Genomic DNA, 15,369 nt, shown 5'->3' with positions numbered 1-15,369 from the left:
AGAGGGTGAAAAAGATAAAATGATAGAGGAGATAAGAACAGAAAAAAAGAAATTAGCAGTGACTCAGAATAATGAAGGAAAATGGAAACACTTTATTTTAACTGCCTCAATATACGGCTCTACAGAATGTTGTTTATTATAATACTAAACGTAAGTATCATCACTATCTCATCGGTTCATTCCATTATTATTCTGAAGGCTGCCCTCCCATCAGTGGATGAGAAGAGTTCTTTGAATAATTCTCAATAGTCTCAACAGTGTTTGCCTGCATCAATTTCCTTTTCATCAGAGAGTAAATCATTTCCTGTGTCTCCAGGATGGGCTATTAAAATAAAGTGTGACCCCGTTAGTTTGCAGGAAGTTTAAATGAGTAACATTGAACAGTCAAATAAATCCTTAGCTCTAATATTTTCAAGGTGTTACACTCCATCAAGTCACCATAGAAACTAATACAGCACTTATCAACAGAGATTTTTTCCTAAGTTTTAATACACATTGAGTGATAATGTGTTAATACGACAGCACTTCTTCTACTTTGGATAGGCTATCAATTTGCTCACTGAACAAACAGAGTAAACAGGGTGAGATGAATTGTAAAATCTCTTTTGAAAAGAACCAGGTGGTGTGCATTTCAACAACCTATTTGTGATTTGAGCTGTTTATATTTGAATATAAAATTTTTTATTAACTTTAGATGTCATAGCATTAACAATACTCATAATTACTGATGAATGTAAATGGCCATTATTTATTAGGTACCCTTCTATAAATTAGGATTTTAGCATCTAAGAGGAGCTAGTAATTTGCTTAGGTCACATAGCTGCAAAGTGGCTAAGCTAGGATTCGACTCAGGTTCAACTTGCTCTCCATGGTTTCCCTTTGCTTGGAAGACAATCCCAAGACTACCATGGCTTACAGGGCAGTGGATGGTCAGGCCTGTTATTGCTGTGACCTCATTACTTACCCTCTGGCCCTCACTCAATTTTCCAACCATACTGGCTTCCATGTTGTTACACTAATGTGCCAGTCTCTTTTTTTTTTTTTTTTTTTTTTTGAGACAGAGTCTCACTCTTGTTGCCCAGGCTGAAGCACAATGGCATGATCTTGGCTCACTGCAACCTCTGCCTCCCAGGTTCAAGCAATTCTCCTGCCTTAGCCTCCCGAGTAGCTAGGATTACAGGCACGTGCCACCATGCCTGGCTAATTTTGTGTTTTTAGTAGAGATATGGTTTCTCCATGTTGGTCAGGCTGGTCTCAAACTCAGGTGATCCACCTGCCTTGGCTTCCCAAAGTGCTGAGATTACAGGTGTGAGCCAATGTGCCTGGTTGTTTTAGTTTTTTGTGTTCTAAATCAAATCAAACCAGAGAATGGTTATTTTCCAGTGTAAGAATAACTGACCTTTGGTCCGGGGGTTCCAGGTTCCCCTCGCTCACCTCTTCCAGGAGGCCCTGCTTCTCCCCGTTCACCCTGTCACAAATTGCAAAACACGTCAATGGCCATTCCCCCCATGCAGGCTGGTCCCTGTAGATTAACAAATGAGTTGAATGAAACAAGAAAGCAGAATGTTTTCACCAATTTACCCTCTACCAAGCACTGTATTAACCTCTTACCATGAATTATCATCTCATTTTATAATAAAAACAATTCGTGATGGGGTTAATTTTAGGTGTCAAGTTGACTGGATTAAGGGACATGTAGACAGATAATAAAGCATTGCTTCTGGGTGTGTCTGTGAAAGTGTTAGTGGAGAACACTGGCAGTTGAGTCTGTTGACTGGGTAAGGAAGATCTGCTTTCGACGTGAGGGGGCGCCATCAAATCTGCGGGGGGCCCAGATAGAAGAGGAAAGGCAAACTCTTCTGGAGCTGAGAGCCCTTCCTCTCCTGTCCTTGGACATCAGAACACCAGGTTCTCTGGCCTTTGGATTTTGGGACTTGCACCAGTGGCCCCCAGGCACTCATGCCTTCAGCATCAGACTGAAAGTTACACTATCTGCCTCCCTGGACATGAGGTCTTCAGACTTGGACTGAGTCATGCTACCGTCAACTCAGGATTTCCTCCAGCTTGCAGATAGCCTGCTGTGGGACTTCTCAGCCTCTATAATTGCGTAAGCCAATTCCCCTAATAAATTCCCTCTCATCTAGCTATTTCCGTATATAAATATCCTATTGGTTCTGTTTCTCTGGAGAACCTTGACTAATATGCAATTATTCAATGTTTGTAGTATCATCCCCATTTTATGGATAAGGAAATGGTTTGGTAACTGCCTGTCAAATAGCTATGTTGGTAAATAGAAAGACCTTTAAAGGGAATTGATAAGGACCATTATTATACCTCAAGATAGGAAGGGATATCCATTTTCATTCTGCAGTCACTTTTTAAGCACTATTGGCAAGAAGCATGGCAAAGTGGTTAAGTTCCTGGCTCTGTAATCCAGCATCTTAGGTTTTACTCCCGGCTCTGCCATTTACCAATTCTGTGTTCTAAGGTAAGTTAGTTAGGTTCTGTACACCTCAGTTTCCTCTGTAAAATGGATAAAGTTATAGTACTCATCTCATAACTTAGAATGTAAAAGTGTTCAGAATGGTGCTAGCCACACAGGTTTTACAGTTTTTTAACATGTTCATCTCTCCGTGAAGTATAAATACAGCTACTGTCCTCAAGGAGCTAGTGATCTAGTTAGGCAGACAGGAACCCCAAAATCAACACGGTTAAGGATTAAGGAGTAATGTAAAGCCATATGTGACCGAAGGGGAATCCCCCCTGGTTTCTATTGTTGTGGGCTGGATCTCTGGAGGTGAGACTTGAGTTGTGTCCTGAAGGATGAGTAGGGTTTATTTTATAATTATTGCTGTTGATGACTGTAGCATGGATGAGTGCGGGAATGGCACAAAACACTTTATATGCATTATCCTATTTAATCCTTAGGACAAATGAGAAAAGTCTTATTATCCATATCCTACAGATGAGGAAGCCAAAGTTTGGAGAGGTTAAGTAACTTGCTCAAAGTCACAAAGCTTTTAAAGTGGGTAAAACTGATTGTACTTGATCTTCAACTTTTGCATAAATGTTTTTAAATGTAAATCTTTTGCACATCTTTGATCATTCTCTCAGGATAAATTCCTAGTTGGAAAATTGCTAGGTCAAAAAGTAAATTTTTTAAAACTTCTAAATTGCCCTCCAGGAAGATGGTACCTTTTTCTACTCCCTAAACGCAGAGTAAAGAGTGTCTGGCTTCTTGCATAAGGGGTAGAACTTCAATAGTCAAACATTTAGAATTCAGACTGTTGACGGCATATTTATGGATGAAAGAGGTGCTCTCCTCACTGAAGGAACCACTTCATTTTGGAAAGGATAAGAAAATAGAATTAGATCTGTGGTGGGTCATGTAGGGCTTTACATTTCAAGATCCTTATCTGTATCATGCCCACTCGGGGAAGCCTTTGTGGTTTTGTAGGGGAGGTGGGATAGGTTAGCCAAGGGGTAAGAAAGGCAGGAGGCAAGAGTTAAGAAAGACTCAGTAGGTTTCTCAACAGCCACTTAAGAGGTTGTGAAAATAGAAAGGCTGGGAGAAAGACAAGGGACTTCTCCAGATACAGGAGATAGACACAATGGCCCAGAAACGGAAAGGCTTTCTGCTTTTTGCTTTCTTCATCCCCGACCCCATCAGCCTGTTGAGTGAGACTAAGAAGCTTCTGTTGGTATAGGAAAGTTATTTAAAAACTGTAAATTATTTGGTGTTTCTTTTAATAATTTAAGACTTACAGAATAATTATAAAACGGTCCACTATGAAAAATAAAAACCCTTAAAAATCACGTATCTGTAGTTTGCACAGGAGCGAAGTCTATACATCTTTACTTTTTGACATTTATATGTTTTTAAAGAGGGGATCTTGTCATGTTGCCCAGGCTGGAGTACAGTGGCTATTCACAGGCACCATCATAGCACATTGTAGCCTCAAACTCCTGGGCTCAAGTAGTCCTCCAGCCTCAGCCTCCTGAGTAGGAAGGAGGACAGGTGTGTACACCACACCCAGCTAGAATCACTTTTTGTTACAATGTCTCTAATTAGTTCCCTGTCACTCTCTGAAATTATATTATTTATTTGTTCACTTCTTTCCCTCCTTCCATCTCTTCCTCATTCACACTGGAATGTAAGCTTCAGGAAAATAGACATTGTTGCTGTTGCATTTACTTTCCATGCTCAAATACACAAAAATATTTGGTAAAAACATTGACCAATTAATGAATAAACAGTATTAGTGAAAGTATTCTAAAATAGCTGACGATAGCCCCATTTCTTTTCTTTTTTTCCTTTTTTTTTTTTTTTTTGAGATAGGTTCTCACTCTGTCACTCAGGCTGGAGTGCAGTGGTGTGATCTCTGCTCACTGCAACCTTTGTCTCCCAAGCTCAGGTGATCCTTCCACCTCAGCCTCCTAAGTAGCTGGGACTACAGGCATGTGCCACCATGCCCAGCTACTGTTTGTATTTTTAGTAGAGATGGAGTATTGCCATGTTGCCCAGGCTGGTCTCAAACTTCTGGGCTCAAGCAATCTGCCTGCCTCAGCCTCCCAAAGGGCTGGGATTACAGGGATGAATCACCATGCCCAGCACCCCCATTTCCTTAGACTGATACAGGTCCCTCTCAGGTACTAATGTAGGTACAAAAGATGCAGCATTTTTAAATGCCATTACACATCTTTCTTCATTATGAGCTCTCTTCACCGTGTTGGGAATAAGAAACATAGTCCCATTAGTTACTTTATAAATCTGAATTTAGTGGTACAAATCCAGACTGTCTACACTAGTGGAAGAGTGGTGTTGAGCTGAAAGAGACTTTTAAAATAATCATGACTTTCCCATTATGATACTGAACCAACCATGACATTTACATTTAACATATGTAGATTCAACACAAATTAGATGTTCAGATAATACTGATGTGTGTATATGTGTGCACGTGCATGCTGCTGTTTTAACGCCTGAGTTAAGATAGGTAATTCAGCAACAGTTAACCTCAAAACAATGTTAGTAAAATGAATTTCCTATCCATTTCCCCTCTGTGGAAATACAAAATAGGTACAGTACACTCTTTACTTTTATTTGGGGTTCAGGGTAGTATCTGTTGTAAGAGTATCTGGTCTATAAAATCATGCTAGGTTCTTCATAACAGTAATTAATGTTGATTTTATGGCTCTACATCTGGATCTTTTTCTGAAATGCAAAATAGTTTAAAATCAGGTAACTAAAGAAAAGATATTTAGGAATGAACTCTACTCTCTCTTGCTTGTGTTTTTTATTTTCTCTTGTACAGCAAACAAAATGCCACACACGTTTTAGATGCAGTTCACTCCTGGCTCTCTCCTTCACTGACCAGGTCTCCCTTTCTTTGTGTATCATGCCCATCTGCGAGGCTGCCTTTTTGCCTCCCCTGGCTCTGAGGCTGCAAACCTGAATAAATACAACAGCTCTTGTATTAACAGGGAATGCTTATTATTTTCTTGCTCTCACTCTCTCTTTTATTCTAGAAAGACATTTCTTGTGTGAATCTGCTCAGGCTAAAACAGGCATTCCTCAGATTTTGTTAATAAGCCTGACAGCTCATTATGTGAAGAAATTTCTTAAGAAAAACAATTTTGCATAATCCAATGGAGTTTCAGCCCCACCCCCCCCACCCGCCCCAGGACACACATAGTTTCCATTTACTAGGTTTAGAGTTATTTTCACTTGACCAGCAGAAATGAGGACACTTCTTTCAGAACAGACCATGAACATATTTCTGCAACTCTTGGAAATCATCCCTGGCTTATTGCTGTTGAATTTAATACACATTGAGGCAAAGACCGCTATGGTTTAAAAATAAAAGAATGTAGTTTGATGTAATTTTGCCCCTTCTTTGATTCATGAGTCTGTCATGAGTAAAGTTTCACCATCAGAGCTGCATTTTTTATGTCTTTCAAGGTAGATGAAAAGAGAACTCTGGGTCTGACTATAATCATAGTAGCATATTTTTTTTTTTATATGGTAGCATATAGAGTTTGCTTTTAGAGCCCTCTCTAGGGTTGCCAAGTAGAAGATAATGAAATGGTTTTCATTATAGAGTATTTTCACAGACGTTATTCAGGGTAGATCCTTTTGGGATGAGGCACTCAGGAATCTGTATGACATCAGTACTTGCCTTTGAAATCTAGGGAGTAATGGGAAGCATAATAAGCTTTGATTTACAAGTATATCCTGAAATTGGTGATGAGGAGCAGGAGTTAATAAGTTCTATCTCCACTCCTCAGAATTCCTCTACGTTTCCATATGGCCAGGAGGCTAACAGTATCCTACCAGCTTAGGAGCAACCTGGGGGACAAGTGGAACAACTAATACATTCCACCATCTGTTGTCTTGTCTAAAGCTTTCTAGAAGTAACTTTTCACTACTCAATATTGAACATAGTGGTTCCATTAGAAGTGTTAGTAATGAGTGGGTTAAGCTGCTTTCATTCTCTATTAGGCAAAAATATCTGGTCACCTAAGTTATGGAGTTACCCTACATTTCTTTCAACACAGTGGACTAAATATATATGACTAAAAATTCAGAAAGAAAGAAGGAAGGAAGGAAGGGAGGGAGGGAGGGAGGGAGGGAAAGAAGAAAAGAGAAAGGGAGAAAAGAGAAAGAAAAGAAGGAAAGAAGGAAGGGAGTAGGGAGGGAGTGGAGAGAGAGAGAGAAAGAGAAAGAAAGAAGGAAGGAAGAAAAAAGGAAGGAAGGAAGGAAGGAAGAAATGAAGGAAGGACGGAGGGAGGGAGAGAAGGAGGGAGGGAGGGAGGGAAGCAGGGAGGGAGGCAGGCAGGCTGGCCACTTACTTTTGTTCCCGGTAAACCCGGTAAGCCTGGTTCTCCTTGAGGACCAATGAAACCTGGTTCTCCCTTTAAAAACATGGGCATATGAGATTGTTAGTCATTTGACAATAAATAAATAAAGCTAAACTCATTTTCTTCTATTGAGATTTCACTTCCTTGATTGTATACAGCTTTCTTGCTGAGATCCAGCTACTGACTATAAAATTAATCAAAACTGGTTTTGATCAATGAAGACATTTTGAGCAAAACTTTGGAGAAGCCTTAGAAAGTAAAAGTGACTAAGTAATCAGATAAATGTCCTTACAATTGCCTTTCTAATCTGTTGTCCAGTGTTTCTTACCACTTACCAAAATAAGAAGCATTATGTTTGGGTGAATGTGGTATGTAGCCTCTAAAATGGGCCTCGATAATCTTACCCCCCGTTGTTCATTCCCTTGTGTAATCCTCTCCCCGTAAGTGTAGACTGGATTTACTGACTCACATCTAATGAACAGGTGGCAGAAGTGATGGGGTATCTCTTCTGAACCTAAGTTGTGAAAAGCCTGTGGCTTCCATGTTGGGGGCCCTTTCTTGTTCTAACTTGGATCACATGTTGTGAGGACTGAGGTCTGCCAGCAACCACACGTGTGAGCTTGGGAGCAAGAGCCTCACCCTTATGGAGTCCTCAGATGAGACCACAGGCCTGGCTGACGGCTTCAGCCATCTCATGGGAGACTGAGCCCGAAGCACCTGGTTATGCTGTGCTTGAATTCCTGTCCCTCAGAAACAATAAGATAATTAATGTTTGTTTTTTGTTGTTGTTGAGACAGAGTCTCGCTCTATTGCTCAGGCTAGAGGGCAGTGGTGCACTCTCGGCTCACCACAACCTCCAACTCCTGGCTTCAAGCCATTCTCCTGCCTCAGCCTCCTGAGTAGCTGGGATTACAGGCACCCAACACCATGCTTGGCTAATTTTTGTATTTTTAGAAGAGATGGGGTTTCACCATGTTGGCCAGGCTGGTCTTGAACTTCTGACCTCAGGTGATCACCCACCTCGGCCTCCCAAAGTGCTGAGATTACAGGCATGAGCCACCGAGTCCAGCTAATGTTTATTGTTTTATGCCACTGAGTTTTAAGGGTATTATGGTAGGCAGCAATAGATAACTGATGCAATGAATGTTGTTAGGGAAGAGATTCAGGAATGTTCAGCATGAAAAGAAAACTCTCTCTCCTGGCCATACCTCCAAAACTTTGTCTCCACTACCTAGAGGAAACTCAGCAGTAAAATAAAAATATATTTGGTCTTGGTCCCCAGTTCCTGGCACCAACCCTCTAAAATGAAATTTTCTTAATGATAGGAATGAGAAGGAGGGAGCATCTTTTGTTATTCAAACCAGTTCCTTTCAACCATACCTGAGTCTATGTCACTGAAGTGACTCTTCTGGGTGCCCTAGACAGCTTCAGGATAGGAACTGGTTGCCAGAGGGTCCAACGGTATAAGAGTGTGGGAATTTTCTGCCCTATCTCCCAGCCTCTGGGGAGGGGACAGGGTCTGGAGATGAGTCCAGCCACCAATGGCCAATTATTTAACCAATTATGCCTACACAGTGGAACTTCCATCAAAGCCCCTAAACAACAGGGACGGGAGAGCTTCTGAGTCATTGAGCACATCCATGCACTGGGAGGGTGGAATGTATCAACTCCATGGAGACAGGGAATCTTGTTCTTTGGCCTCTTATGGACCTCACCCTATGTACTTCTTCATCTGGCTGTTCATTTTTATTAACTATAATAGTATATAGCATCTTCCTGATTTCTGTGAGTTGCTGTAGCAAATATCAATCCTGAGTCGGAGGGGTATGCAAACCACTAAATCTGTAGCTGAGTTAGACAGAAGTACAGGTAACCTGGGGGCTCAATATCTGTGGCTAGTAACCAAAATGAGGTCACTCTTATAAGACTGAGTCCTGCCGGGTGTGGTGGCTCACGCCTGTAATCCCAGCACTTTGGAAGGCTGAGGCCGGTGGATCATCTGAGGTTGGGAGTTCGAGACCAGCCTAATCAACATGGTGAAACCCTGTCTTGAAAAAAAAAAAAAAGAGTGAGCCCTTAAATCTGTGGAGTCCGATACCAACCAGGGGAGTTAGTGCCAGAATAGGATTGAATTGTAGGACACCCAGTTGGTGTCAGAGAACCAGAGAGGTAGAGAATTGGTGTTGGAAAATACACCACATATTTGGTGTTCGAAAATACTCGAGATCAGTGTTCACATTATCTTGACTATCCATAAAGTTTTATTTTCTTTTTAAACTATTTGAGGTCAAATATAAGAGTTTAACTACCCAAAATCTATAAGAAAATTTTAATGCAAAAACCGTAATGACCTTGTTCTCAGTTCCTGTTTTTTCCCCTCTTGGATTATTTCTGGAGCAGTTGTTAATATTTTTAAAATATATTTGATTTCTTTCTAAGGCAGCAGTATTTCAACCTTTGTTTCATAATACTTGGAACTGAGCAGGAATGTGTAGAGAAAATGTTTTATAAGATATGATAAAACGTCGGGCTGGGCACAGTGGTTCACAGCTGTAATCCCAGTACTTTGGGAGGCTGAGGTGGGTGGATCACTTGAGTCCAGGAGGTCGAGACCAGCCTGGGCAACACAGGGAGACTCCAGCTCTACAAAAAAATATGAAAAATTTGCCGGGTGTGATGGTGTGAGCCTGTAGTCTCAGCTACTTAGGAGACTAAGGCAGGAGGATTGTTTGAGCCTGGGAGGTTGAAGCTGCAGTGAGCCAAGATCATGCCACTGTACTCAAACATGGTTGACAGAGCATGACCAAAGAAACAAAACAAAAATTTATGCTAAAATGTCATCAATTATTTTTCACACAAGTCAATTTTTAAAATATGCTATAAAAAACTTTGGGTATTGGACAGGGAACAAAAGGATATCACCACCATCAGACATATTTTGATATGTAACTCAAATATATTTATCTCTAGCTCTGGTGCTCATGAGACTGATCTAAGAAAAAAAAGGCAGGAGTGGGGAACTAATGCTTTAGGTTTATTGCTTGCACATTTTCTGTAACTCCCTAGTCTACCTGCCCCATACTCTTACACCTATTAGAAAGGAGAATCTGAAAACATAATTTTAGGTGGATCTCTTAATGGTCTAAAATGGAAATCTAAACTATATTCAGGGAAATCAATGGCGATTATTCTACTTCTAGTAAAAGAGTTTAACTTAAACAAAAACCTTATAAGGAATACATTTGTTTACATGAAAAATATTTCCCCTAAGAAAATGATATATACAAATAAATATTTCCTCTCCATCCCAAGAGAAATGCTGTGTTAAAGTCAACGTGTATCACTGGTAACAACTTACTGTCAGGGAAATGTAATGCAAGTTAATAAGTGGAAAGCTTACAGGGAGACAAGAACTCTTGCATATATTCAAGTGAAAATAACATCATCTCACTCTTTAGCAAAACACATAGATGCACCATTAAAGCACACTAATAGAAGAACAAAGAATAAATGTTGCAAAAACATATTTCTTATATAGGTTAGTGTTTAGTTTATAAAAAGATGAAGCATGCAGGTACATAGTTCACAAGCAAATAGATAAACGCTTTGCGATCTCAGCAGCCAGGTTAAAGTGTTTTTTAAGTAGAAGATATATTATTTCCTTTAGTAAGTGTATAGAAAGTTCTTTTTTTTTTTTAATGTGCTGGCTGAAAGCATCAATAGTTCTTTTAAACAGAAAATTCATGGGAAAAAGTTTATTTCTAAATACAAAATTAGCAATGTATTTGACAATCTCAATGATTTTAGCACAATTAATATTGATTGGCTAATTTTAAAGGCTTTGAGTATGAGAAATTATACCTGGTCATGCCACTTTAAGAAAGTATCTACTATATCTATACATTCTGGCACACTTCTTATTTCAATTCATTCAAGGAGAAAAACCACATACTTAATTTTAGGATCACAGTTTTTGTCTATTTACTTCCAGAGGTCTGAATCACTTTAGAAGTATTATCTCCATTCTCTCTATATCTTAGGAGGATGGGGAGGAGTTAATTATTAGTCTCTTTTCTCTCTCTCAGGCTTCAGAAACAATTGTTGAAATAATTAAGGCATGGATATGCTGACTCATGGTCTTCAGCTAGTTGGGCTATTTCTTACTTCCCGGAGTTTATACCAGAGGTTCTCAAAGTGTGCTCTGGGGACCTCTGGAGATTTCTGGACCTTTTCAGGGAGTGTTTAAGGTCAAACTATTTTTACAATAACCAAAGACATTATTTGCCTTTTTACTTTTATTCCTTCATGAGTACACGAAGTATGAAAAGTTCAATAGGCCAGGTGTGGTGGCTCCTGTCTGTAACCCCAGCACTTTGGGAGGCCAAGGCAGGCAAATCACTTGAGGTCAGGAGTTTGAGACCAGCCTGGCCAACATGGTAAAACCCCGTCTCTACTAAAAGTACAAAAACTAGTCGAGCGTGGTGGTGTGCACCTGTAATTCTAGCTACTTGGGAGGCTGAGGCAGGAGAATCACTTGAACCTGGGAGGCAGCAGTTACAGTGAGATAAGATTGCACCACTGCACTCCAGCCCAGGCAACAGAGGGAGACTCTGTCTCAAGTAAACAACAAACAAAAAGAAAAGTTTATTATATGGTTCTAGATTCCACATTGCACCTAACCTTTAAAAAACTACCACTTGTGGGGTTTAGGATAATAGCAAAGAAAAACATCAACAATTATCTGAATAGGCTAACCTTCCCCTGTCCAATTACATACCTGCATGAGGCCAGTTTTTATTCATATACTTCAACCAAAACAACAAATTGAATGTAGAAGCAGATATGAGAATCCAGTTGCCTCCTATTAAGTCAGGCATTAAAGAGATTTGCTATATACATATATCTCACTCTCTCTCTCTCTATATATGTGTGTGTGTGTATAATGAAACCATAATGACCTTGTATACACACATACACACACACACACAATCACATACAATCACATCTCACAATGTCATTCTTCCTGCTCTTTTTAAAAATTTTGTATTAAAAAGCAGTTAGATTTCATAAAACATGCTATTTGATTAACATGTAATGGATTTTTTGGAAATTTCTCAGTTTTAACTTCTTTTTTTTTTTTTCATTTTTGAGACAGGGTCTCACTCTGTGCCCAGGCTGAAGGCTGAAGTCCAGTGGTATGATGATGGCTCACTGCAGGCTGGACCCCCTGGGCTCAAGGGATCCTGCCACCTCAGCCTCCTGAGTATTTTGAACTATAGTTGTGCACTACCACACCTGGCTACTTTTTAAATTTTTTATAGAGACTAGGTCTTGCTATGTTGCCCAGGTTGGTATCAAACTCCTGGCCTCAAGCAATCCTCCTTCCTTTGCCTCCCAAAGCACTGGGATTACAGGTGTGAGCCACTGCCTCCAGCCAGCTTTAACTCCTAATGCAGAAATAATAAAAGATATACTCTACATAAACAAAAGCTCTTTCAATTCTAATTTTTAAGAATGTAAAGGGATTCTGAGACCTAAAAGTTCAAGAACTGCTGGAACAAAAATGCAGAGTTTTATTAAAGGCTGACTTTTCAAGCTGAAGTCTTGAGGTACTAAATAATAGAGGGTTCTGGCTTTGTTAAAGTGTGGCTTAGTTAAGACTTACCATACAAAAATGCAAGCAAAACACTTAGCCTCTTCCTAGAACTAAGCCGGTTTGCAATAAATGCTTGTTATTATTGTTTCCCTTATCTTACAGGCTTACACATATTAGCTGTCTAGCATAGCAGTAGTGATAGTAGCAGTTGTATTACAACATCTCTGCAACCTAGCTGGTAATATAAAAGGTGGCTTCTTGTCACCTTTTAACCTGCCTAGGGTTATACTCAATACTACTTCAACTTCCTTCAAGAAGTAACCCTAAATATTCTCAGGTGAATATATCATTAGCTTATGAGACAATATCCATCTGCCAGAGCAGTTGGGATTGCAAAACCAAAAGAGGTTTAAAACACATCAGAACAGTGTAAGACAGAGAAGTGACAACTTTACTAAAAATGAGTTTTCTTCATTCAAAGAAGGAAAGAAGAAAATGTTCCTACCCATCAATTTCCCTAAATAAATGTAATCTTAAAAAAAAAATCCCATCTTTTTGAAAAGAATTGATATATGGTTTAAAGGTTCTAGAATCTCCTAAAACATCTAGGCGAAAGGCAGTTTCAGTATTAAACAATGCATTATCTAACCCTTAAAATAAGCACAGAACTATGATTTAGTCAAAACCTGGGGATAAAATATATATAGCACTATTTATCAGAACCTTAAGAAAATCCAAAATTTCAATTGCTATTTCTATAGAAATATAGAAGTACTATAAATAAGCAAATGACCATTGTATTGGAGTCCCAATTAGTCACAATTTTTGTTAACCAGGATAGAGGAAAGAGACCAGGTCGGGGAAGAAGGCAGGAGGAAGCACCTGAAGTACGATTCAAAGACAGGGGACTTTTGAGAAATCATCTTTGGAGTCAATCAGACCTCACAAAAATGAGCTTATCTAGGTTTTCGGGGCAACAAACAGAAGAAATAACTGTTTATATTGGAATGTATAATGATTGTCACAGCTTTTACATATTTAATCTCCCTTAATCAATGGAGAATAGGAGAGTACTAAATTGAAAATTATCCACATTGTTGATTAGGGTATTTGAGTAGACAAAGTGAGGGAGGAAACTGAAACTATAAGAATTAAGTTCTTACATTACTTTTAATGAAGGAAAAAAATCCAGAGAGTTTTTCATTTTTCTTTTTTTACTGGGCAATTACCTAAATTAGAAAATCCAAATCATAATTTTGAAATGAGCCATTTTAGAAATGACATGAGAACATAAAGCAGAGAGCCTTTGAAAAGGGCATGTACTGCTCCCGTTATCAGGGAAATGTGGATTTAAACAGGCAGACTGCAAGTAAAATAGCTATACCATTGAAGTAAAAACAATAAAGTAGGCCGGGTGTGGTGGCTCATACCTGTAATCCCAGCACTTTGGAAAGCCAAGGCAGGTGGATCACAAGGTCAAGAGATCGAGACCACCCTGGGCAATATGGTAAAACCCTGTCTCTACTAAAAATACAAAAAAATTAGCCGGGCATGGTGGCGTGCGCTTGTAGTCCCAGCTATTTGGGAGGCTGAGGCAGGAGAATCACTTGAACCCAGAAGGCGGAGGAGGTTGCAGTGAGCCGAGATCAGACCACTGCACTCCAGCCTGGTGACAGAGTGAGACTCCATCTCAATAAAATAAAAATAAAGTAGGACATTTTCTGAAAGTATTTATCTTTAAAGTTAATGATCTGTTAGTGCATTTTAAAGAAAAGAGCAAAAATGTCTAAAAAAATGAGGTAAAGACAAGGACTTAAACTTCTGGCTTGTCGCATATATCAGGACACCAATGAATAGCAGAAGTTTAGTTGAGTAGAGCACAAATTATTTCAGAGTTAAATCTGCTTTTTTCCCTCGGGTATTATATATTTATGTCTTCTTTCATTTCACAGATATTCCACATTCTCCATCAATCATCTATTCACTCACTATCCCAGGTTAGATAGCATGTTAGATTTTTACTTTTGTTATCAGTGAGAACACAAGATGACAAAGTCAATTGGGATTCCTCACACTGGTGCTGAGGATAGCGTGTGGAAGTGAATGAGTGAAGGCAACTAAGAGACAGATCTGAGACCATCGCTGCTTGCAAATTTAGTGCCTGACTAAAGGGAGAGAGAACAGTAAAAAGAAGGAAGAGAAAGAGAAGGAGAAGGAGTAGTGGAGGAATGCGGCGGGGGGAGAAGAGAGGAAGACAAGAGGGAAGAGAAACAATGGAGAGAAACAGGCATTTTAGTATGCTCTGCTCCTTTCCCCATTACCATAAAAATTAAATCCAGATTTAATCTGTTCTCTTTGTTGTTTCCTGCTGTTTCTTTTGTTTTCATGTGTCCTGGAAATCTCCAGCTAGATCTACTCTTGGGACAAACAGAAAAATCTAAACAATGCATTATCTAACCCTTAAAATAAGCACAGAACTATGATTTAGTCAAAACCTGGGGATAAAATATATATAGCACTATTTATCAGAACCTTAAGAAAATCCAAAATTTCAATTGCTAAAACCTAATAGCTGACATCCTACTCTGTTCCTCAAGCCACATGCTAACCCGTGACTGAATGGGTTGTCTGCAATATGGTTATCGCAGTCCTACTGGTGGTGTTATAGCATGGGACTCATGCAGCTTCAAATTCCAAAATGAAGACAAATTTGGCCTAATTTTCTAGTCTTGTCCTGGATATTGCATCTGATTTCTTCCCGAATTATTTCATGAGTTTTATCCTTTGATTATTCTTAACATTAATTAATTAGCTCACTATCAATGAGTTAAAAACAAACCAGGTCTCAAAACTAAGACTACAACACATTTCCCCGTATTGACCTGATAGAAAAGATGAATAATAGAATAGCT

General features: G+C 39.3%; 1 protein-coding gene across 1 annotated transcript in view; it reads right to left on the bottom strand.

Annotated features, from left to right (window-relative positions):
* Positions 1–15,369, bottom strand: part of COL25A1 (collagen type XXV alpha 1 chain) — a 510,463-nt gene that overhangs the window by 58,103 nt on the left and 436,991 nt on the right. The window contains exons 19-20 of the mRNA XM_064384022.1: positions 6,853–6,915; positions 1,400–1,468 (exon numbers count right to left, since the gene is read on the bottom strand). Coding sequence (XP_064240092.1) covers positions 1,400–1,468; positions 6,853–6,915 — 132 coding nt within the window. The remainder of the gene's footprint in view (positions 1–1,399; positions 1,469–6,852; positions 6,916–15,369) is intronic.

This window comes from Aotus nancymaae, unplaced genomic scaffold (genome assembly GCF_030222135.1).
Source record: "Aotus nancymaae isolate 86718 unplaced genomic scaffold, 86718_ANA_hifiasm-v0.15.2.pri h1tg000033l, whole genome shotgun sequence".
Lineage (NCBI taxonomy): Eukaryota > Metazoa > Chordata > Mammalia > Primates > Aotidae > Aotus > Aotus nancymaae.
This window is presented reverse-complemented; position numbering and strand designations above follow the sequence as displayed.